Source organism: Sinohyriopsis cumingii, chromosome 11 (genome assembly GCF_028554795.1).
Source record: "Sinohyriopsis cumingii isolate HCF-2022 chromosome 11, ASM2855479v2, whole genome shotgun sequence".
In the NCBI taxonomy this organism is placed as follows: Eukaryota; Metazoa; Mollusca; class Bivalvia; order Unionida; family Unionidae; genus Sinohyriopsis; species Sinohyriopsis cumingii.
The window spans coordinates 90,160,735-90,185,825 of record NC_142971.1 but is presented as its reverse complement, the minus strand read 5'-3'; the positions used below and the strand labels follow the sequence as shown (position 1 = coordinate 90,185,825).

General features: G+C 34.0%; 1 protein-coding gene across 2 annotated transcripts in view; it reads left to right on the top strand.

The window, feature by feature from the left end:
- The window catches only part of LOC149788958 (uncharacterized), a 46,343-nt gene that overhangs the window by 5,382 nt on the left and 15,870 nt on the right, over positions 1-25,091 (top strand). For both annotated transcript variants that reach the window (XM_089975110.1, XM_089975111.1), the window contains exons 2-5: positions 2,480-2,542; positions 13,952-14,002; positions 16,783-16,947; positions 21,656-21,700. In XM_089975110.1, coding sequence (XP_089831236.1) covers positions 2,530-2,542; positions 13,952-14,002; positions 16,783-16,947; positions 21,656-21,700 — 274 coding nt within the window. In that variant the 5' untranslated portion in view covers positions 2,480-2,529. The remainder of the gene's footprint in view (positions 1-2,479; positions 2,543-13,951; positions 14,003-16,782; positions 16,948-21,655; positions 21,701-25,091) is intronic.

The window sequence follows — 25,091 nt, the reverse complement described above, 5'->3', positions numbered from 1 at the left end:
AAATTGAGGTGGTCATTGGGTCTCCTCCCACATCAGCTGAAGCCTTGTTGGATAGAGATTTACTTTGTATACATGTGTAATAAAGATTTATAGATTTCCTGTTGACCATTTTTGGGAAGATTGATTGAAAACTTGTCAAAAAGTGCTCCAAATATCTGGAGTGAGTAGGCATATTTTGTTTGGGATACAAGAAAAACAAGTTCAGAATAACCGGCTTGAAGTGCACAAATTTGTATGTCACTGACTACAGTACATCTTGTTTTAAGTAGAATGGGAAATTTAATCCCATATATTTTCCATTCTAGAATACACCCAGTCAGTCATTATTGTACATAATACGTATGTTTGTACAGTCATAGTGTAGGGCTGAGATTATGAGTCACTTTACTCACCTCAGAATACCTAGGTATAAAAACTGTCCTGTTTGCAGCATGAGATTATTAATGATTTCTTTTTTACAACTAAGGTTGTTTTGCAACAGTGATTATGTATAAAAGAAACTTTCACTTCCTTGTTCAATGTTAGAAACATCTAGACATAAATAAAGTATTTACTGTTAATCATTTTGTTAAATCCATGCTTGCTCATTATACCAATACACAATTTGTACAGAATTGTTGCACATTTTTTCTTGTCTGCAAAGCATTATTAAGACATTGCTCACTTTTCAGATGGCATCGATATTGTTAGCATAAGCATCAAGATTTAAACTTTTGCATTTAGTTCATTTTTCTGTCTCTTTGCATGTACAGTCATGAACCTAATGGGTATATTTGTCTAAGAGGTTACTATTCACCCGAAACATAAGTTGATCACGTCGATCTACTTTGTTGCACAAGCAACTTTGCTTGTTTTTAGCACTACTGGTGATAGATCAAAAGTTCTTGTAGGATGGTGTTTTATGTTCTCCATCATTGCATTAGCACAAGTTTGTTATCACTACTCCTGATATTTCTTGGAAGATTGCCATAAAGCTTTACACACACACAGACACACACACACACACAATGATCTAGGTAGTTCAGAAAAGGAAGATCATGCTGCTCTGACATTCAGTATGGTCAGCACAGTGGTCAGCTTGAAAGTCTTCTTATGGCTACTCCTGTTTATGATGCCTAGTTGGTCAGAAGTGAAAATGGCATGAAAATAATGTCCAGTAAGGCTGCAACAGCATTTATCTTAAAAATCTTGTTATCACTATTCTTCCGGAACAGAAAGTCATAGTGACATGAGATTTTCATGTCTGGTTGCTCTTACATGAAAATGGTACAGCTCTGATGTCCAATATTGCCACCATAGTGGCCATTTTGAAAATCTTGTCATCACTACTCTTATTGAACAAAAATTAATATTGTCGTGGGTTTTCTCTTGAGGATTTCATATGAAGTCTATTTGTTCCTAAAAGAAAAGGGTGCCACTTGCATGTACAGTGTGGCTGCCAGAGTGGCTATCTTGAAAATCTTGCTATTGCTGCTCCTCTAGAATGGATGGTCATATCAACATGGAGTTTTTTTTATAATGTCTGGTTGCTCAGACATCTTGAATAAATGGTCATCTCAGGATGGGGTTTTCAATGATGTCCAGTTGATTGCAATGAAAATGGTGCTGATTTTCAATATAGCTACTTGACAATCTTGTTATGGCTTCTTCTTCAAGATGGCTGGTCATATCATTATTGTGCATTTAAGAAAAGACTTCTATGATGTTTGGTTGGTTCTTAATTGAAAAGGTACCAGTTTTATATCAGACATGACCTTCATGACAACCATCTTGAAATTCTTGTTATTGTTACTTCTCCAGAATGGAAATTCATATCAGCATCAGGTTTCCACCTGAAGAATTCTTATGCTGTCTTGTTGGTCCTAAATGAAATTCATGCCAGTCTGACATTGAGAACAGCTCATTTGAAATTATTGCTGAAGAATATCAGAGATGGTTTTTACATTCTGCAGTTAGAAAGAAGAAAGTGTCTTATCTTGAATTTGATTTCAAATTCTTTTCAGCCATTAGAGCATTAGTCCCTTAATGGACCCTTTGTTTTATTATACCCTTTTTTTGTGTGTATGCAGTACATCCCATTAAGTGGAATTATTGGTAGGACAGATTGCACCAGTGAAAACCCCACTCCACTTTATACAAATGTACAAGATAGGTTTCACAGGGTATATAATAGAACTGACAATCAAATTATTTAACTGTTAGATTGATGCGAACTCTTGCTGCATATAATTGATCAAATTCTGAAATGTTACTGTAGAATAAAATAAGACTGATGTACTTTCATCTTTACAAATTTCAGGTCAAGTTGATTAATGAATTGCAAAGTAATGGCAGTGTAATAATTTTTAAATCACCAAGGCAGTTGAAATGTATTCTTGTATATCTTTTTAAAAATGTATAATAAAAGCCATATTTTCTCTAATGTGCTCAAATTTTTATTTGTATTTATTTCATGACAACTCATTTTTTTTTCTTACAGATATATAGGCATGAAATTGCTGGAATCAACACATAATTATTGTTGAAAAAATGGCAGCTACAGGTAAAGTTTCATTTTAAACTTGTGTATGCCTGATGCTTTAGTTTATCTGTTTCTCTGTTTCCTCTCCTTTTATTGCACTTTTTCTCTATCCATTTCTCACTTATTTTGTTTTGTCAGTAAGTCTGCCAGTTACACCATCTGTCTACTTACTCTTACACACACACACACACACACACACACATTCTGGGGTAAAATTTACTTCCTTAACCACAACAAACAATGATTTACAGGAAACAAGTTATGCATGATGCAGTCAGAATATCACACAATTTGTGCACATGGCAATCATTTCCATGATGCACAGATAATGTCTGGTGGAAATTGTTCACATGACTGATTTCCAAACATAAATGGAGACATAACTGATTGCAAACATTTAATTATTTGGGTTGAGTGGGAAACAGACTTTATTGGGCCAACAATGAACAATTTGGTCAAGGTCAACCACCAGCATCACAGTACTTCTGTGGCATGATGCATTATTTGTTCACATGAAATTGTTATTCACTGTACATGTACTTTGGCAAAAGGCCTGAAGTTTGATAATCTTGTAGGGGAATGTCAGTATTTGAAAGCTTGAATGACAAATGCACAAATTGAATGTGTTATAATTTAAATAATATATACTGAATGATAAAGCCTAAAATTAATTTCAGTGGAGGACACTAGTATTTTACCAGGACAAATTGAGTGAAACCTTTATAAATCATCTATCTTTAAAGGATGACTGTTGTAAAGCCTTGTTCTTAAGTTTATTATGTATACATTAGTTGTAAAACTTTTTTCTTAAGATTATTTACAAGTATGTTTATCAACTATCTACAACTGATAACAGTAGTAAAACATTTTTGTTAGTTTACTTGCATGTACATGCATCATTTGTGTATAAAGGATAACAATCTTAAGGTTGTTTATATGTACACATGTCATCTTGGGTTCTCTGTAGATTTAAAATCTGAGGAGTCATTTGACCCCATACTCTCAGAGTCAAAATCTTGAGAGCAGAAATTTATATCTCCATAGTATTAGTTTTTGAAAGTCATGAGTTGCTGGGTTTGTTCATTATTCATCCAGCAAACAGATATTTAAGATTTGTTGTCTTGTATAATAAGGAGTTACACTTAAGTATTGTGTAAGAAGTAAACAATTATACCACATATCATCACAGTATTTTCATCTTTCACAACATTTTTAACCCATGAAAATTCACTTTCCACTCTTCCTTGAATTTTCTTCTCCTTTCCTCAGAATTGTTACTCTTTCTTTGGAGTCAAAAGGTCAGAATGATCATCAATGGCAGGTCCTTTCTGACACTGAGATAGAAAATAAATTACTATTTGATCCATTGTGATTTGATAGTTCACAGATGCATATAACAGAATTATTCCATCTTGCTATCCAGTTTCAGATAATTCCCAACACAAAAACTGAGCATCATGTCCAGTCAATTCACACTAATAATACATCAGTTAAAACAAAATTTTAAAACATTTTGTCCATTGAAGCAAATTATTCACCATCAAAATACAAAGTTTGTCCACCTATCTTGACAACTGGCTTCGCAAGCTGCCATTTCCAGTTTTGTTTAATTGGTTATAATTTGATTGATTGGCAATGAAACAAGCACCAGTTTGATAAATAGTTACTGGTAATCCAGTTAGGTCATAATTGGTTCTTTCTACCTCTGACTGATATACAGTACAGCAGACATAATTTTTGGAAACCCCATGCATCATAGTAGAGGTGGAGAGGAGTAAGAAAAAAACCTCCACCATCTCTCCACACATCCCGATGGAGTTGCCATGGCAGCTCATGGAGAATGGCTCTGCACCCTGTGCTTCCTTGTGGAGTCATCACTGATGTAGTGGACATGGTCTCTATTAAATGGGCTTGGTCTGCTGTGGATTACTATGTAAGTATCCTCGATAGAGGTTCACTGAGAGAGCTGCTGATTTAGCTGATTGTAAACATATCCTAGTTGTAATGAAGATAATGTAATAGATATAATGCCAATCAAATTTGACATAACTATTAATACAACTGTATATTTTTTATTTAGAAAAGGCTGATCGACATCTTTTGTAATAAAAGAAATCAAAACAAACTTACTGACTTGAGACCTTGTTGAGTTTCTCTTGAACAGTGTAAATTTATCCTACTGTTTAAACATGAAAAGTAATTTTCTGAGATATGGACAATTAAATTCCAGATGACAGCCACTTCTGGTTAAGAAAAACAAATGAATAACATAACAGAAAACACAGAATTTACACATAAATATAGTCCTTAAACAGTAATGACCCAGCCACAAGGCTGAATATACATGTACATGGCTATGAACTAGCTGAACTAGTTCAGTTCTGACACCATGTATACTGTAAGTGAATTGTCATTTGATTTATGGGACTAAATTGTTCTTCCAATTGGGGTATTTTTTATTTATTAATTCGTCACAAGATAAATTTGTTTAAAGTAAAACAAGGAATCGGATAGTGTTCTTTTAGTACTACAAATCAGAACAAGACAATTGTTTACAAGCATCCACGCACACACACACCTTTAGATGCAGAAATGGTCTCTCTCTAATAAAGACTTAGCTTCAGTGGATGTTTTGCAGAAATAAAGACAGTGACCATTGTAAACACTGTTGTAAAATGTATGGTCAGAAGATGATGTCAATTTCAGTTTGGGAAAGATGCATTTCTATCACATGAAGCCATCTGACTTGGTGTGTTGTACTTGACAGCTCAAATTATGGTCTTATCATTAACAATGGAAGTTTGGTAATTATTCCTAATTAATCTGACCTCAAACAAATAACAGTGTGGTAGCCTGTACAATCTTAGATGTTTAGAGATTCAAATTTGCAACAAATGTATGGCATTCTGCATGTTTCTCCACATGTATTGTTCATGAGAACTCATGTGGGGTAACTATTGGAACTTGTGTGATATTGTTTCACTTCAGTCAGGCATGAATGCAGTTTAGTTTTAAAAAATTTTGACATTTATCTTTATGCTGCAATGAGTGCAATATTACTGACTTTCATATAATAAATAACAAAGTAAATTGTGCAAACTGCAACAGAAATAAGGAAATGAATGCATCTGTAGATTCTGATAACATAATAATAAAAACAATAATAAGATTGATTGTGCAAAATGTACACTAAATAGATCTACTAACAGCAGTTTCTTTAGTTTTTGTTTCATTTTAACTGCTGAAGTAGAGGATTCTACAAGATCCAGTAAAAACCACTAAATGAATTGGAGATAAATATGAGACCAAACTTCCTTTTATCAACTGGTTCATACTAATACAAACAAAATGTGATAGATGATATCCATAAAATTGTTTCCACTTAGATTAATTCATTGTTGTATTGTACTGCATATGATAGGGATTCAGACATTCTGAAAAATAGAACTTTATTGCTTTATGGTTAGAGGAGGTGATAAAGAAAATGGTATTGCTTCTACTGACAAGTTTTTTTATTTGTGTAAATCATTAAATCATGTTAGAGAAATGTAAAATTAACTTCCATCATCTTATCAACGGGAGGGGGAGAACAAGCTTTAAAAGTCATCCACATGTTTGTGTAAAGAGAATGTTACAGGCACATATAGCCATTAATGAGAGTGAGAGAGAAGGAATCAATCCTCCGTCTTAATCATGTTGATTGTATATGACAACTCTCTTTTCTCACACTCTCTCTCTCTCTCTCTCTCTCATTTTACTCATATTGATGTAGATGACAACTAATATTTTTATCTCTCTCTTATAAAGTATGAAATCCAAAATTTCTGGTGTGCAATAGTTGTGATTCTTAAGTTTAATTACATGTGCAACAGTTTTTATAAGTTCATTCAATGTGGGTATGTGAAAAAGCTTGCCAGTAGTTTCTTATGGGTTGTGGGTTCTTTCGGGGGTTTCCCGGGTTCTTCCTCCACCATTAATACTGGCCACCATGTATAGCCTATCATGTGCTGAAAAATGGCATTAAACCCTACAACAACAACAACAACAAGTTCATTTACAGGTACACAAGTCAACTGTCTATAGAGGACGATAGTCATTATGTTTCTTTACATGTACAAACATCCGCTGTCTATAAAGGAAAATAAATGTAAAAACTGTTTCTTTTCTTTTTTTACATTCACAAATATCAACTGTCTATAAAGGACAATGGTTGTTAAATATCTTTCTTATGTTTACTTACATATATAAATATATCAATCAGCAGTCTATAATGAACAAAATGTGAGGTTTGAAGTGCATGTGTCCTTTATAGACAAGTTTTATTATACAGGTTTGTTACATTTTGATTAAAATTAATTGAAATATAGAATCATACTCCATAGTATGTGTAATCCTTTGCTCAGTCTTAATTACTCTGGAACCAAAGCAAATAATTGATTTTTAATAAGACTGTTAATTTTACATACCTACTGTATATTTGGACTTTTAATGCAACATAAGCTCACATATGTCTCATATAATATGGCTCAGATTTCGGAAAGTGCAGAAAGACCTTTCATACTTATGCTAATGGTGCAGATTTGCCTTCATAGATGGCCACCATTACTAATAAAAGAAAAACATGTAGTTGTTGTTGTTGTTGTTGTTGTGGGGTTTAACGCCATTTTTCAGCACGCGATAGGCTATACATGGCGGCCAGTATTAATGGTGGAGGAAGAACCCGGGAAAACGCCGGAAAGAACCACCGACCCACGAGAAGAAAAACATGTAGACAACTTATGCTAAACTGAGTTTGACCAGATGTGACATACATCATTCTGGCATAGAGGGTTTTCACATTTATAAACTGAGTTTGTCCAGATGTGATAGATATCTTGTTATTGATACTTCTTCTAACTGGACAGTCTTATTGACATGGGGTTTCACTAGAATGCCTCTTATGGTTTCTAGTTGGTCTTGAATCTAAATGATGCTGATACAACATTCTTGTTATTGCTATTCTAGAATTGATTATCATATTAGCATATGGTTTTCTCCAAATGTCTTTGTATGATATCTAGTTGGTTCTTAATGCAAATGGTGCCAAGTTTATACCTAATATGGCTGCTGTGTCGTCCAGGTTCACAATAATTTTATAGCTACTGTTCCTGAATGGATGGTTAAAATGGTATCGGTTTCTTTTTACCAAAAGTTTTCTAATGATATCTAGTTTGTTCTAAATGAAAATGGTGCTAAGCTTACGTCCAGTTTGAAACTCTTATTGCTGAAGAATATCTGAGATTGTTTTAACACTCAGCAGTTAAAACTAAGAAATGATCATATTTTGAATCTTTGAAAATTCTTTTCAGCAAGTAGAGTATTGATCCCTTTAAGACACTCTTGCTATCAGCTCATTATAATACCTGTATTTTACATCATAGAAGAAAATGTTCTTTTTATTATGCTTTTTTAAGCCCAGTCACAGTAGATAGGTAAATGTATGTTGGTTACTAGGCAAGTAAGTAGGTAGGTGATTTCACGGTATGTCAGAACAATGCTGGATATATAGCACCAATAAAAAGTTAACACTAAATTTTCAACAATAACATGTTCTAAAGTAAATATAAAGGATTGCCAAAAACATTTTAGTTACAGAAGGGGTCAAGATCACTTTGGTCTTAATCTTATAATGTTTACAATCGCTACTGTGAGAGTAGTAAAAGTAGAGGTGAGATATATTTGTTCACATGAGTATAAAGAACACCTTGTCACAAAGGACAGGTTTGACTGTGATCTCACATTCACAAACATCAACTGTCTATAAAGGACAATGGTTGTTAAATATCTTTCTTATGTTTACTTACATATATACATATATCAATCAGCTGTCTATAATGAACAGAATGTGAGGTTTGAAGTGCATGTGTCCTTTATAGACAAGTTTTATTATATAGGTTTGTTACATTTGGTTAAAATTAATTGAACTATAGAAGCATACTCCACAGTATGTGTAATCCTTCACTCAGTTTTAATTACTCTGGAACCAAAATAAATAATTGATTTTTAATAAGACTGTTAATTTTACTTACCTACTGTATATTTGAACTTTTAATGCAACATAAGCTCACATATGTCTCATATAATATGGCTCAGATTTCGGAAAGTGCAGAAAGACGTTTCATACTTATGCTAATATTGCAGATTTGCCTTCATAGATGGCCACCATTACTAATAAAAGAAAAACATTTAGACAACTTATGCTAAACGGAGTTTGAACAGATATGACATACATCATTCTGGCATAGAGGGTTTTCAAATTTATACAACTGAGTTTGACCAGATGTGACATACATCATTCTGGCATAGAGGGTTTTCAAATTTATACAACTGAGTTTGACCAGATGTGACATACATCATTCTGGCATAGAGGGTTTTCAAATTTATACAACTGAATTTGACCAGATGTGACAGATATCTTGTTATTGATACTTATTCTAACTGGACAGTCTTATTGACATGGGGGTTTCACTAGAATGCCTCTTATGGTTTCTAGTTGGTCTTGAATCTAAATGATGCTGATCCAACATTTTTGTTATTGCTATTCTAGAATTGATTATGATATTAACATATGGTTTTCTCCAAATGTCTTTGTATGATATCTAGTTGGTCCTTAATGCAAATGGTGCCAAGTTTGTACCTAATATGGCTGCTGTGTTGTCCAGGTTTACAGTAATTTTATAGCTACTGTTCCTGAATGGATGGTTAAAATGGTATCGGTTTCTTTTTACCAAACGTTTTCTAATGATATCTAGTTTGTCCTAAATGAAAATGGTACTAAGCTTACATCCAGTTTGAAACTCTTATTGCTGAAGAATATCTGAGATTGTTTTAACACTCAGCAGTTAAAACTAAGAAATGATCATATTTTGAATCTTTGAAAATTCTTTTCAGCAAGTAGAGTATTGGTCCCTTTAAGACACTCTTGCTATCAGCTCATTATAATACCTGTATTTTACATCATAGAAGAAAATGTTCTTTTTATTATGCTTTTTTAAGCCCAGTCACAGTAGATAGGTAAATGTATGTTGGTTACTAGGCAAGTAAGTAGGTAGGTGATTTCACAGTATGTCAGAACAATGCTGGATATATAGCACCAATAAAAAGTTAACACTAAATTTTCAACAATAACATGTTCTAAAGTAAATATAAAGGATTGCCAAAAACATTTTAGTTACAGAAGGGGTCAAGATCACTTTGGTCTTAATCTCATAATGTTTACAATCGCTACTGTGAGAGTAGTAAAAGTAGAGGTGAGATATATTTGTTCACATGAGTATAAAGAACACCTTGTCACAAAGGACAGGTTTGACTGTGATCTCACATTCACAAACATCAACTGTCTATAAAGGACAATGGTTGTTAAATATCTTTCTTATGTTTACTTACATATATACATATATCAATCAGCTGTCTATAATGAACAGAATGTGAGGTTTGAAGTGCATGTGTCCTTTATAGACAAGTTTTATTATATAGGTTTGTTACATTTTGATTAAAATTAATTGAACTATAGAAGCATACTCCACAGTATGTGTAATCCTTCACTCAGTTTTAATTACTCTGGAACCAAAATAAATAATTGATTTTTAATAAGACTGTTAATTTTACTTACCTACTGTATATTTGAACTTTTAATGCAATAGAAGCTCACATATGTCTTATATAATATGGCTCAGATTTCGGAAAGTGCAGAAAGATGTTTCATACTTATGCTAATGGTGCAGATTTGCCTTCATAGATGGCCACCATTACTAATAAAAGAAAAACATTTAGACAACTTATGCTAAACGGAGTTTGAACAGATATGACATACATCATTCTGGCATAGAGGGTTTTCAAATTTATACAACTGAGTTTGACCAGATGTGACATACATCATTCTGGCATAGAGGGTTTTCAAATTTATACAACTGAGTTTGACCAGATGTGACATACATCATTCTGGCATAGAGGGTTTTCAAATTTATACAACTGAATTTGACCAGATGTGACAGATATCTTGTTATTGATACTTATTCTAACTGGACAGTCTTATTGACATGGGGGTTTCACTAGAATGCCTCTTATGGTTTCTAGTTGGTCTTGAATCTAAATGATGCTGATCCAACATTTTTGTTATTGCTATTCTAGAATTGATTATGATATTAACATATGGTTTTCTCCAAATGTCTTTGTATGATATCTAGTTGGTCCTTAATGCAAATGGTGCCAAGTTTGTACCTAATATGGCTGCTGTGTTGTCCAGGTTTACAGTAATTTTATAGCTACTGTTCCTGAATGGATGGTTAAAATGGTATCGGTTTCTTTTTACCAAACGTTTTCTAATGATATCTAGTTTGTCCTAAATGAAAATGGTACTAAGCTTACATCCAGTTTGAAACTCTTATTGCTGAAGAATATCTGAGATTGTTTTAACACTCAGCAGTTAAAACTAAGAAATGATCATATTTTGAATCTTTGAAAATTCTTTTCAGCAAGTAGAGTATTGGTCCCTTTAAGACACTCTTGCTATCAGCTCATTATAATACCTGTATTTTACATCATAGAAGAAAATGTTCTTTTTATTATGCTTTTTTAAGCCCAGTCACAGTAGATAGGTAAATGTATGTTGGTTACTAGGCAAGTAAGTAGGTAGGTGATTTCACGGTATGTCAGAACAATGCTGGATATATAGCACCAATAAAAAGTTAACACTAAATTTTCAACAATAACATGTTCTAAAGTAAATATAAAGGATTGCCAAAAACATTTTAGTTACAGAAGGGGTCAAGATCACTTTGGTCTTAATCTTATAATGTTTACAATCGCTACTGTGAGAGTAGTAAAAGTAGAGGTGAGATATATTTGTTCACTTGAGTATAAAGAACACCTTGTCACAAAGGACAGGTTTGACTGTGATCTCACATTCACAAACATCAACTGTCTATAAAGGACAATGGTTGTTAAATATCTTTCTTATGTTTACTTACATATATACATATATCAATCAGCTGTCTGTAATGAACAAAATGTGAGGTTTGAAGTGCATGTGTCCTTTATAGACAAGTTTTATTATACAGGTTTGTTACATTTTGATTAAAATTAATTGAACTATAGAAGCATACTCCACAGTATTTGTAATCCTTCACTCAGTTTTAATTACTCTGGAACCAAAATAAATAATTGATTTTTAATAAGACTGTTAATTTTACATACCTACTGTATATTTGAACTTTTAATGCAACATAAGCTCACATATGTCTCATATAATATGGCTCAGATTTCGGAAAGGTGCGGAAAGACCTTTCATACTTATGCTAATGGTGCAGATTTGCCTTCATAGATGGCCACCATTACTAATAAAAGAAAAACATGTAGACAACTTATGCTAAACGGAGTTTGACCAGATGTGACATACATCATTCTGGCATAGAGGGTTTTCAAATTTATACAACTGAGTTTGACCAGATGTGACATACATCATTCTGGCACAGAGGGTTTTCAAATTTATACAACTAAGTTTGACCAGATGTGACAGATATCTTGTTATTGATACTTATTCTAACTGGACAGTCTTATTGACATGGGGGTTTCACTAGAATGCCTCTTATGGTTTCTAGTTGGTCTTGAATCTAAATGATGCTGATCCAACATTTTTGTTATTGCTATTCTAGAATTGATTATCATATTAACACATGGTTTTCTCCAAATGTCTTTGCATGATATCTAGTTGGTCCTTAATGCAAATGGTGCCAAGTTTGTACCTAATATGGCTGCTGTGTTGTCCAGGTTTACAATAATTTTATAGCTACTGTTCCTGAATGGATGGTTAAAATGGTATCGGTTTCTTTTTACCAAACGTTTTCTAATGATATCTAGTTTGTCCTAAATGAAAATGGTACTAAGCTTACATCCAGTTTGAAACTCTTATTGCTGAAGAATATCTGAGATTGTTTTAACACTAAGCAGTTAAAACTAAGAAATTATCAAAATTTGAATCTTTGAAAATTCTTTTCAGTAAGTAGAGTATTGGTCCCTTTAAGACACTCTTGCTATCAGCTCATTATAATACCTGTATTTTACATCATAGAAAAAAATGTTCTTTTTATTATGCTTTTTTAAGCCCAGTCACAGTAGGTAGGTAAATGTATGTTGGTTACTAGACAAGTAAGTAGGTAGGTGATTTCACGGTATGTCAGAACAATGCTGGATATATAGCACCAATAAAAAGTTAACACTAAATTTTCAACAATGACATGTTCTAAAGTAAATATAAAGGATTGCCAAAAACATTTTAGTTACAAAAGGGGTGAAGATCACTTTGGTCTTAATCTTATAATGTTTACAATCGCTACTGTGAGAGTAGTAAAAGTAGAGGTGAGATATATTTGTTCACTTGAGTATAAAGAACACCTTGTCACAAAGGACAGGTTTGACTGTGATTTCTGAAGTACTGGCCATGTATGCAAAACAGTATTAAACTTACAGTAGTATATCTGGTGCACTGCTCTGGTGGCCTAAGTGATTAGAGCATCCAACTTGAATGCAGGAGGTTGTGGGTTCAAACCCCAGCTGCTTTATACCAAGACTTATAAAAATGGCACTAGCAGCTGCCTCGCTTGGCACTCAGCATTAGGTGGTTAGTGGTAGGACTGGTCAGCCAGGTGTCATGATAGTGTGACTGGGTGGGACATGATGATACATGTCTGTGACATGATGCCCACTGCTAGACATTGTAGTGGTATGACTCAAATTGTTAAAACTAAAATTCTCTCTATCTCATTTTACTCATATTGATGTAGATGACAACTAATATTTTTATCTCTCTCTTATAAAGTATGAAATCCAAAATTACTACTGTGCAATAGTTGTGATTCTTAAGTTTAATTATGTGTGCAACAGTTTTTATAAGTTCATTTACAGGTACACAAATCAACTGTCTATAAAGGACATCAGCTGTCTATAAAGGAAAATAAATGTAAAAACTGCTTCTTTACTTTTTTTACATTCACAAACATCAACTGTCTATAAAGGACAATGGTTGCTATAATCTTTCTTATATTTACTTACACACACACACACACACACACACACACAAGCTTACATCCAGTTTGAAACTCTTATTGCTGAAGAATATCTGAGATTGTTTTAACACTCAGCAGTTAAAACTAAGAAATTATCAAAATTTGAATCTTTGAAAATTCTTTTCAGCAAGTAGAGTATCAGTCCCTTTAAGATACTCTTGCTGTCAGCTCATAATAGTACCTGTACTTTATATTATAGAAAGAAAATTTTAAAACTAAAATAATGTTACAAATAAAAAACACAAAACACACCAACACAGACTTATTTTTGACATATTATTATATGATCTTTCCACATTAGTTTAATGTTTTATTTGCTTTTGCGCAGGTGGAACTGGGGATCTGCCCTCCTCAACACAAAAACCCAAGGCAGGAAATGGTATGTTTCTTCTCAGATATGTATCAGAGAGGACCACATGAGTTTCATTAATCGCCATTGTTCCTCTGCTTTTCATGGCAAAAATATGCACTGTATTGTTGTGTTTCTGTATGCATGTACTTGCATCCAGTTGTAGTGTCTCATAACTTATGAAACTATGTAAGATTTAAAAAATTTGAAAAATAATTTGGCAACATTCACTGAAAGCAGTGATTTTTGTTATGATAGTGTTTGTAATTGCAGTTGTTAAGGATGATGAATTTGACATGTTGATCCTTCTGACTGATGATTACTCTTGTGTTTAAATACTATTTGTTAATTTACATAGATGTATCCAGCAAAGTCTGAGTATGTAAATTAGATAAAGTCAGGACTTTTCTTTACTTTTCTGTTTTTGTTTCTGGTGTTGGATGATCCATTTAGAAGTGACAAACAGAACCTGATCATTTTATGCTAAAACCCCTTTTGTATATAACTTGTGCATTGCTTAATGATGAGACAAACATTTAAAGTCATCAAAATGGGGTAAATGTTGTCAAATCGAATCAGAATGCTTAATACATATTATTTTCCCATGTCTTACTGCTGGCGATCAGAAATGACAGGTAAACAACAGAGGTTGTTTTCAATTAAATCTTGACAGTTTGTATATTCTAAAAGGCATGCAGACCTGGTTGTCTCACTTGGATTTTGACGGTTTTCTGCTGCTGATGATATTGGCCTTGTGGCGTTGCATAATTAGTGGAATAACATTTTTACTCTGTATATTTTGTCACTTTAAGGTGTGTCTGCAGTCCCCATGCCTGCAGTTTACATTTGCTTGAGTCTTTTCTCATCTATTTCCAACACTGGTTATGGTCCTTCAATCCACTGATGTAGGGCTAGAGGGTTTTATTGAACTGCCTAGTAGGATAAGGTTGTTCAGGGAATTATTCTCTCATAATATTATTTGCAGTAGGTGAGGAGTGGAATCTTGTAAATTTGTGTGTGCCCTCCATAAGACGGAGTGTATCATATAATGATATATATCTACACATCTGTCCTTTTCCTATTTCATTTCTGCACAATAACTTGGATTTCCACCATCAACCATTACCAGATTTCCACATCAACCATTATCAAATATTGTCAATAGCTTGCATTTGGGGCAAGAAAAAAACAACTTTTGAATTTGAGCTCAAAAGGTCAGAGGTCAAGGTCATGTGGACTGAGAGGAGAAAAATTGTTTTCACACAGTAACTTAAGTACCAGAAACCAGGGTATGAAAAAAATCATGATTTTTTTAAATTAAAGAAAAAGAGATTCAGATTTTAAAAATGTTAAATCAGATTTATTTTAACGAAATTTAACTGGCCCCTATATGATTATAATATATGATTATATTGTGAATAATGTTCAGACTCGCATTTACAATTAGTTGGGCATATCCAAACACTGGTATGCTGAATATAAGACATTCCAATGCTATTTACAAGTGATTTACATTACAAAAGAATGTGTTGTTTATCATTGTATGTAATAAGACTAAAAATCATTTGGATGATTTTTTTAATGCTTTTTGGGGGAACTATTTAAGTCATCTATTTTTAATCGAACCTTCCTGCCAGAAACCAAGCATTTAAATTGCACCGATTGGTTTGGAACCAAAAGGTGAAAGGTCAAGGCAGAATATAACATTTATTATTCCCAGGTAGCTTTGCTTACACAGATTGGCTTGTCATCATCATCAAGCTATGCATGGGTATCTCAGAAGAATTACAACAGTTATTTTGATAAGCCCGGGTGAGTTCTGATTGGCTGATGATTTCTACCTGTGTACTAAAAGGGTGAAAAATTATCATTCCAAAATATTTACTGCCAAGTCTTAAGCTTTTGATAGTACTTAAACTCAGGTAATATATTTCCATTGTCTACAGTGTTAAACTACATTATTATACACACCTAAGACCCTGTGAATGCCAGTGTCTACAGTGGTAAACTACATTATTATACAAGCCTAAGACCCTGTGAATGCCAGTGTCTACAGTGGTAAACTACATTATTATACAAGCCTAAGACCCTGTGAATGCCATTGTCTGCAGTGGTAAATTACATTATTATCAAACCTAAGACCCTGTGAATGCCATTAGTTAAAAAAAATGTCACAAAACTTTACTGTCAATAAATCTAGCTGGATCATGTGGTAATTTGTCATACATTTTGAGAGCAGTCTCAACCATCTGTACTCATTTATAAGTAGAGTCCAACTTCAATCTGAACAGACCCAGATCTGCCATCGCATCATGCACCAGCAGACCTAGGTCTGTGCAATTTGTTAGGAGTAATCAGTTGAACAAAACAACATGGTCCTGAACTGCAATCACGGTATGCTACAACAGATCAGGCTCTTTGTTGTTTGCAGTTTGACTTGAGTATATATAGTACATGTGCACTTCACAGTAAAAATAATATATGTTCAGTATACAAACACCATAATCAACAATTACCTTTACTTTGACAAGGAAGTTGAACAGAAAAGTTCTTGACTTCCCTGTTCTCATTTATATGAAAAATTACTTTATTTTATGAAGGTTGGTGTTGTTATTGGAAGTGGATTTTAAAATGAACTTTGATTCAGTGCATCACAAGGATATTTGGGCCAGTGTTGAACATACAAATATATATATATATATGTGTATAGATATATACTTTTTTAATAGAAATTAGAGTACTTTTATTTCCATTCAGAAAGAACTGTTTCCTTCAAATGAAGCTACTTGTAAATTGCTCTGTCCTTTCAGAAAACATAATGATTTCAAAGACTGAACAAACACAAGAATATGAGCAGTCACTGAAAATTGTGTTGGTGACAGTGTTTGGGGTGTTTGGTTTCCTGATTTTGATGATCATTGTAACCCTGCTGTATCGACTCTACAAGAAAAGGAGGAGAAGACGGGAAAATGCAGGTTTGTACAGTGAAACCATGTTAATCAAAGTAGTTTTATCTATCCCCCCAACCCCCCCACCCCCCACCCCCAGTGAACATAAATTAATCAAATTAATCAGCTCTTCCAAAGACAGTACAGATTTGGTCCTGGAAGTAGCATTCAAATAATGAGATGTGGATAAACAAGGATCAGGTTTATATGCCGGTACTCTATATATAAGTGCCATCTTTCAGTAGATTTCCTTTATAGGACATTTCAAAAACCATCATATTTCTCGAGCTTACGTTTGCAAATATTTCCTAATCCTCTTGATCAGTTCTCATCCTATTGGCATGAATCATTATGAAGCTTCCACGGTTAATTCTGTGACATATTTGATCGCTCCTTGTTCCACAGGATCAAGATCCCTTTCATAGAAAATTTGCTTGAAGGGTTTGATTAAAGTATTTTCATTTGCTAATATCCTAAACCTCTTGATAACATTCCCTTCATACTTGGCATGAATCATTTGAATCTAAGAAAGTTAATTTTGTGGCATACATGCTTGCCTCTTTGATCTTGGGGTCAAGGTGTGGACTGACTTATTTATGGATGTAGTATCTAAGCATGCACCACTGAAAGTACATCGAGTAAAGACTGATATTCAACCTAATTGGCTTACTACTGAAATCCTAGATGCTATGAAAACACGAGACAAATTCAAGGCTAGGGAAAACCATGCACAATATAAAGTATGGAGAAATAAAATAACAAGTATGATCAAAAAAGCTAAAAAAAACTTATTATCAATCATTGCTTGAAAACAAAAAGAGCAACACAAACTCCATTTGGAAAGTCTTCAATGAACTCACTGGAGGAACGCACAAAAAACAGACAAATAAAATTCACTCACTTCTGGTAAATGACACCGTAGTCACTGATGAAACTGACATTGCAAATGTTTTCAATGATTTTTTCATCAACATTACCACAAAGTTAAAAGAGCCAGTGATAGAAAACAACTTTAATGAACTGAAAAAGTTCTGCAGCAGTAAAATCTCAAAGGAGGTATTTTTCTCTATCCCACCAGTGTCAAAAAACTTTGTTAAAAAATGTCTCAGTGAACTTGATACCAAGAAAGCTACAGGACTTGATCAGATTGGTCCACGACTCATTAAATCTTCTGCCATTGCTATTGTAGATAGCATAACATTCATAATTAATTTAAGTATTGCAACCTCATCTGTCCCCAAAATATGGAAAACTGCAAAAGTAACTCCTATTCACAAATCTGGTTCTAAGGATGATGCTGATAACTACCGACCAATTTCAATACTACCAAACTTGTCAAAATTGATTGAAAAACATGTCCATGACTCATTCATGTCATATTTAACCAAACACTTGCTGTTACACCCTAATCAATCAGGCTTTAGACAGAACCATTCCTGTGAGACTGCCTTGATCTCCCTAACTGATAAATGGCTTCAAGCACTTGACCAAGGTAGAATAATAGGAACTGTATTTGTAGATTTCAGGAAAGCTTTTGACATGGTGGATCATGAAATCCTTTTGAAGAAACTGAAAATCTACCAGTGTGATGAAAGAACAATTAGATGGTTTACTTCATACTTAAATGAGAGAACACAACATGTTTACATAAATAATGTTCTGTCTGAACTTGAAACAATTAGATATGGAGTACCACAAGGCTCAATTCTAGGTCCACTACTATTCATTTTATTTATTAATGACCTACCACTTTTACTAAGAGACTCAATATCATCTACAGATCTCTATGCAGATGACACAACATTGTCAGACATCCAAAACACAAAGCATGAGCTCGAAATTTCTTTACAGAATGCACTAAACAAACTGGAAAACTGGTGCACATGTAATGGCATGGTGGTAAATACTGGCAAATCTAAAATATTACTTATCTCAACACGGCAAAGAAGGACAGATCTTGATAGTGATGAACTATGTCTGACATGGAAGGATACAAATCTGCAAATAGTCTGTCATGATAGGCTACTTGGTGTTCTGGTAGATAATAACCTATCATGGACTGAACATATCAAACATACCAGTAAAAAAGTCAATTCAAGTTTATGGCTTCTCAGTAGGATAAGACATTTTCTCCCTGAAAGGCACAGGAAACTATTTTATAACAGTTACATACAACCCTATTTGGACTACTGTAGTACAGTATGGGGTAATTCAAATGATAAAAACATAGCAAAGCTGGCACATCTTCAAAAAAGAGCATTTGGGCTAATATCAATCCAGAAAGAAAGCAAGGAAAGTTTAGCTGGTAGGTTAAAAATATTACCTATTAAAGACCGAATCTGTTTGAGAAAAGCCAAATTAATGTACAGGATATCTCAGAATAGTGCTCCTGAATATTTACAATCACTATTCCAGTATAGGCTACCTGGTAATACTCCCCACCTGCGATCCATGTCTACCAAACAGTATAAAATTCCCAAACCAAATAAGGAGTTATTTAAAAAAAGTTTCCAATACTCTGGAACTCTGCTCTGGAATAGTATTCCAGCTGAGATTAGAAATGCCCACTCTATTTCCTTCTTCCAAACCCAATATATCCAGTGGCTTCAGAGATGCAGCTTAAATAAATAAATTCCTTTGTATGAGGGCCTCAAGGTAGATTAGTTTTTAGCTAATTGTGTTACCCTCTTTAAATAAGGTCATTATTATTTATTATTATTATTATTATAAGGTCACAGTCATAGAAAATTAATGTCCTGATTAGTTTTTTTTCCATTTGCTGATATTTTTTAAGCCCTTACCTGGATTAACATCATTCTTTAGATATGTTGTTATGTAGCTAAGACAAATTATTCAGTGACATGTTCACTTACCACTTTGATCTTGGGGTCAAAGTCACAGTCATAGAAAATTTATGTTAACGTTTAGGTAAAAATTTTATTTCCTCATTTTTCCTAAACTCCTTGGTGGAATTGCCTGAATTATTATAAAGATACAAATATAAATTCTGTGACATGCTCAGTGCTCTTTCAGTCACAATTCAAGGTCAAGATTTTTGAATCAAGACATTGATCATCAGTTCAACATGCAACATATATCAATTTCAACTCCAGCGGTCAGTGATACCATCTTTACTCGCTTATAAGACAAATTTGAGTGCATACTGTTCTGGCTCAGATCAGCCATCACATAATATGCTGTCAGGTTGGGGTCTATGCAATAAGTTTGGCATATTGTGTGTAGAACAAACACCACAGACCCTGATCTACTGACACTTTGTGTGATGGCAGATCAATGTCTTAGTTGTTTGCACTTGACTTATAAGCAAGTTTATACAGTATGTGATAATGACCTCTGTGACAGGATCCAACTTAAGAGAGTAGAGTAGAACACTTAATGTTCATCCCTTGTGATGAAACACAGAGACAGTTTATGTGGAGCATGTAGCATATTTTTACAAGTTAATCCGGGCCCCAAGTGTCCGAGTGGTCTAAAGCGCTCGCCATTATGGATCACTGCCATCTGTCTGCGGTGGTTCGAGTCTCGGATTCAGCCAATGTGGGTATGTGAGAAAGCTTGCCTGTAGCTTTTCGTGGGTCGGTGGTTCTTTCCGGGGTTTTCCCGGGTTCTTCCTCCACCATTAATACTGGCCGCCATGTATAGCCTATCTTGTGCTGAAAAATGGCATTAAGCCCCACAACAACAACAGCAACAGCAACAAGTTAATCATACTGCAGGGATCTGATAATGGACCTTGTATCAAGAGCAAGAAGCACTTAAGATACAAATGTAGATTACAGTAGCTTAGTTTTTACCACATGTATGCTTGATGCATATTCTCATAACAGTTCACCACTGTGCACACAACAGTAACTGAGAAATGGACCTTGTCACAGATACTCATCACATTTAACTGGAACATGAAAATTAATTCATGATGACTTTCTCAGGCTGAACAGAACTGTGCTCCTCATTTGGGATGCAGAAATCAAGTTTCGTTATTGTAAACAAAATTCATCAATCAGAATTGTTGCTTGGACATCAGAGTCAGGTTTGTAGGTGTGACATGATGATGTCATTGAGACATTAAATAATTTTTCCATTTAGTTACAGTTTACCATTTAATTTATGTAACAGTATTTAAAAAATGACGTGAAAGAAATTTATAAACCTTAATTTTTTGACAAAAATAATGCTACAATAGGTTTGATTCAAATTGAGGTCATGATAAAATAATAAATCTCAAAATAAAAATTGCCGGACCTTAACATTTTCTCCAGCACGCCCAATTGATAGGTTGTTTGCTTTTACTATTTCTTGCACATGGGAGTCTGACTGCTTTGATACAGTATTCTACATCCGATTGGCTGAGCATGTTACCTTTTATGAGTATATTTCTGATCTGATTTAAGTAAAACTTACTAGTAGGTTTTTATAATCAAGATGTAGGATAAGTTTAGTTATGGGTGTGCATGTTAATTATGCTTTTATCTTTGCTCTTTTTTTATAAGACAATAGTAAAATATGTAAGATCATCATGATATAAACAGGGGGCTGTGTTGTTACAACATTTCATAAGCATGTTCAGTAAAATGGTTAACTGTCAAGTTAAATAAGCATGGTGATTGATATCACATCCACTTGGGCCTCTTGTTACCCATTATATCTAAATTGTTTTTTATATAAGATTTGGATACTTGATACTTTTTTAATTCTCTTTCCATTCTGTGTACAGGTAGCAGTGATCGATATCCTAGCCTGCAAAGATCTGTGTCTATTGGTAAGTGTAAACTGCATTTTTTTTATGTTGATTGTACAGCAATTTCTACGAACTTTAATAGAGTGGTCCCTTTCTGGAATAGCCACTCAGCCAGTTGCCACCAATGTTTTACAGCCAGAAATCATTGGCATCTAAGAGGTTCAAAGTATCCCTCTAGTGGTTATCAGTGGAAATCTGATGAATATCTGATAAAGTATGTTGCTTTAATGCATACCTTGAGGTAGGTAATCCTGTTATCCTTATTGCACCTATGTGTTTCTTAGATGTTTGGTTTTGTCACCTTGATAATTACTGGCTAGTATTACATCCATTAATTATCAAGATGAGACAAATTAACAACTTAGAAGCATCGTAATGTTCAGTTTAAGTTAGCATGACATCTGGTTGCCATTAAGTGAAAATGGTATGTTAGCCATCATTGCCTCTTGCATTGATTTCAAAATGTATTTGAAATGGTATCAGTCTAGTATGTGTCAAGCTCACTCTTTTGTAAACATAGAACATTTAGCATAATAGAGCTGATTGAAGAATCTGTAGTTGCCACTGAAGGAATAAGTTGTTGTAAAAAGTGAAGAATATCATCAGACATTCTCAATTCAGAATTGAGAGCAATTTGAATATATGAAAGGAGTGAATCCTTTGATCACTGACAATCAATTTGATGCAAAACAGATTCATACAAACATCTTTCTGCAGCAATAAGAAAATAAAGTGAAAGTTACAGCAATATGTTTGTACCCTGAATTTTTTAATAAAATAGTTTTGCACTGCAGCTAATGATTATTCATAATTATTTCAAATAATATTAATATAAGTTTAATCACATTGATTCTGTAACATGCAGTTTGATTTTTAAATGAAAGTATTTAGTTATCTAAACAATTAGTTATGGCTTTTCTTATTTGATATGCAATTATTACTTACAACTGTGACTGCTCCGGTGGCCTAGTGGTTAGAACATATACTGTGGATGTAGGGGGTTGCAGGTTCTAACCCCTGCCAAGTGATACCAAAGACTTTAAAATATGGTACTAAGAGTTGCCTCGCTAGGTACTCAGCATTAAGAAGCTAGTGTTAGGACTGGTGGGTCTGGTTTCAGGATAATGTGACAGGGTGGGGCATGATGTTAAATGTCTGCAGCATGATGCCCCAGTGCTAGACATCACTATAAACTGCCACATTGTAGACATCATAGCGATATGACTGAAAAATTGTTAAAGCTGCGTTAAAAATCCAAATCACACAAACACACACTCACACAGGTGTTATTCCTCTCTTGGAAGACAACTTCTCCTATAAGACTACTTTCCTATTGCAGATAGATGGCCTTATAAGAGGGGGCCACTGTAATGTACATCCAGGTGCTCAGATGCTAGTATTGTATGGTCTTAAAAGAAATCACCATTTGCATAATAATTTGCTTATCAACATGTGTCAGTAAATTAAATTTTGTCCAATATGCCTTAATGCAGTAGTTACTCAGTAATATGTGTACATAATTCTGACACAGAATTCAACACAGTGACTGTAAAAAGAGAGTATCTTTATTCACTTTACAACATGTTAAAAACAGCTTTAAATTTCATGTATTTGCCATTATTAAAATGTTTATTCAGTTAATTATAGATGCATTTTTTTGGCAAGAAGCTGTTAACATTACTGCTTAAATGTTGATATTATAAAAAGTGATTTCAGATTTTTAACTCACATGGTTATAAGACCCAATATGCTTATCGTATGGCCTTGCATCCAACATACATCATGTGTTCTGCATTATCTGTCAACATTTGATATTTTAAACTTTTCAGACACCTTTACTATAAGATTTGTACGAATGATGATACTCCGCTATCCAATATGGCTGCCATTATTAAAAAGGAACAACCTTTATAGAACTTACAGCAATATTGCTGAACAGAATTGGAGCAGACTTACAGATCCTTGTATAAAGGGTTTTCATGTTTGCACATATATTGCTAATCCACCAATAAAGATAGCCACCATTAATAAGAAAAGAAAAATCTTTCAGTAACTTCTCCAAGATAGCTTAACATAGTTTTGACCTCATTTCTCAAAAGATCACTGGCAGTAAAGGTTTTGAAATTTACGCAAATGTTGGCAGTCTGCCTCTAAAACTGCTGAACAGAGTATTAAGTTATTTTGCTTAAAGCAACCCTTCAAGAAGGACTTTAAAGTTGTTACCAGTGATTCTACTCTGCTTTTAGATATGGTCACCATTATAAAAACTGCAAAAACATGAAAACAAATTTAGCTAAAATATAAACAGAATGTAGCCAAAAAAGACAGTATTCTGGTGATATAGACTATCATTATATTGTTACATGATGCTGGTGTGCCATTAAGTAGAGATAAAGATAGAGAAAAAGTAGAAACCTTGAAAGAAATGTTTTAAGAATATAATGCAATCAAAAGCTTTGAATGAAAATTTCTTTAGAAAGTACAGTGGATCCTGTCTTGAAAGACCACCCCTTCTGCCAAAACATAAAGGTCTCTCATGACAGGTGGTCTCTCATAACAGGTCATAACACTATATGATCAATAAATCGATACTTGGAGAACATGGTCACTCAGAACAGGTGGTCTCTCATAGCAGTGGTCTCTCAAAACAGGTTTTACTGTATGATCATCTGCTCTTGCATTTGGCTGGTATGCAAATGTTAGACTGGCGGGCATTTTGATTACAAAAAAACAATAAATTGTTATACCTTGTTATCGTACCACTTTTCAAACTTTTGGAGGGCTTCGCTTCATATTCATGCAGTCCAAATAAAAAAACGTCTCATCTCTGCTAATGGGTCTGCAAGCAACTTCCTATCTCAAAAGACCAATTTGACCTAATAGAGATGTTGCCTGAAATAAGTTTGACATATTTCATCATGGAAAGAACCTGAAAATGGGCCTAAACACTGAATCTGGTTCACTGGATCTAGTGATGAAATTGTTTAAATATTTATGCCCCCCATTCTTTGCAGAGGGATCATTTCTATACATCCTTCTTCAGTTCACATATCTGTCCATCTATCCTGAGAAGACCCCACTCTTTGCAGAGGGGTCATCTTAGTGGGGTCATTTCCATACATCTGTATGTCCACACATTTGTCCATCTATCCTGAGAAGATCCCACTCTATGCAGAGAGGTCATCTTAGTGGGGTCATTTCCATACATCTGTATGTCCACACATTTGTCCATCTATCCTGAGAAGATCCCACTCTATGCAGAGAGGTCATCTTAGTGGGGTCATTTCCATACATCTGTATGTCCACACATCTGTCCATCTATCCTGAGAAGATCCCACTCTATGAAGAGGGGTCATCTTGGTGGGGTCATTTCCATACATCTGTATGTCCACACATCCATCCATCTGTCCTG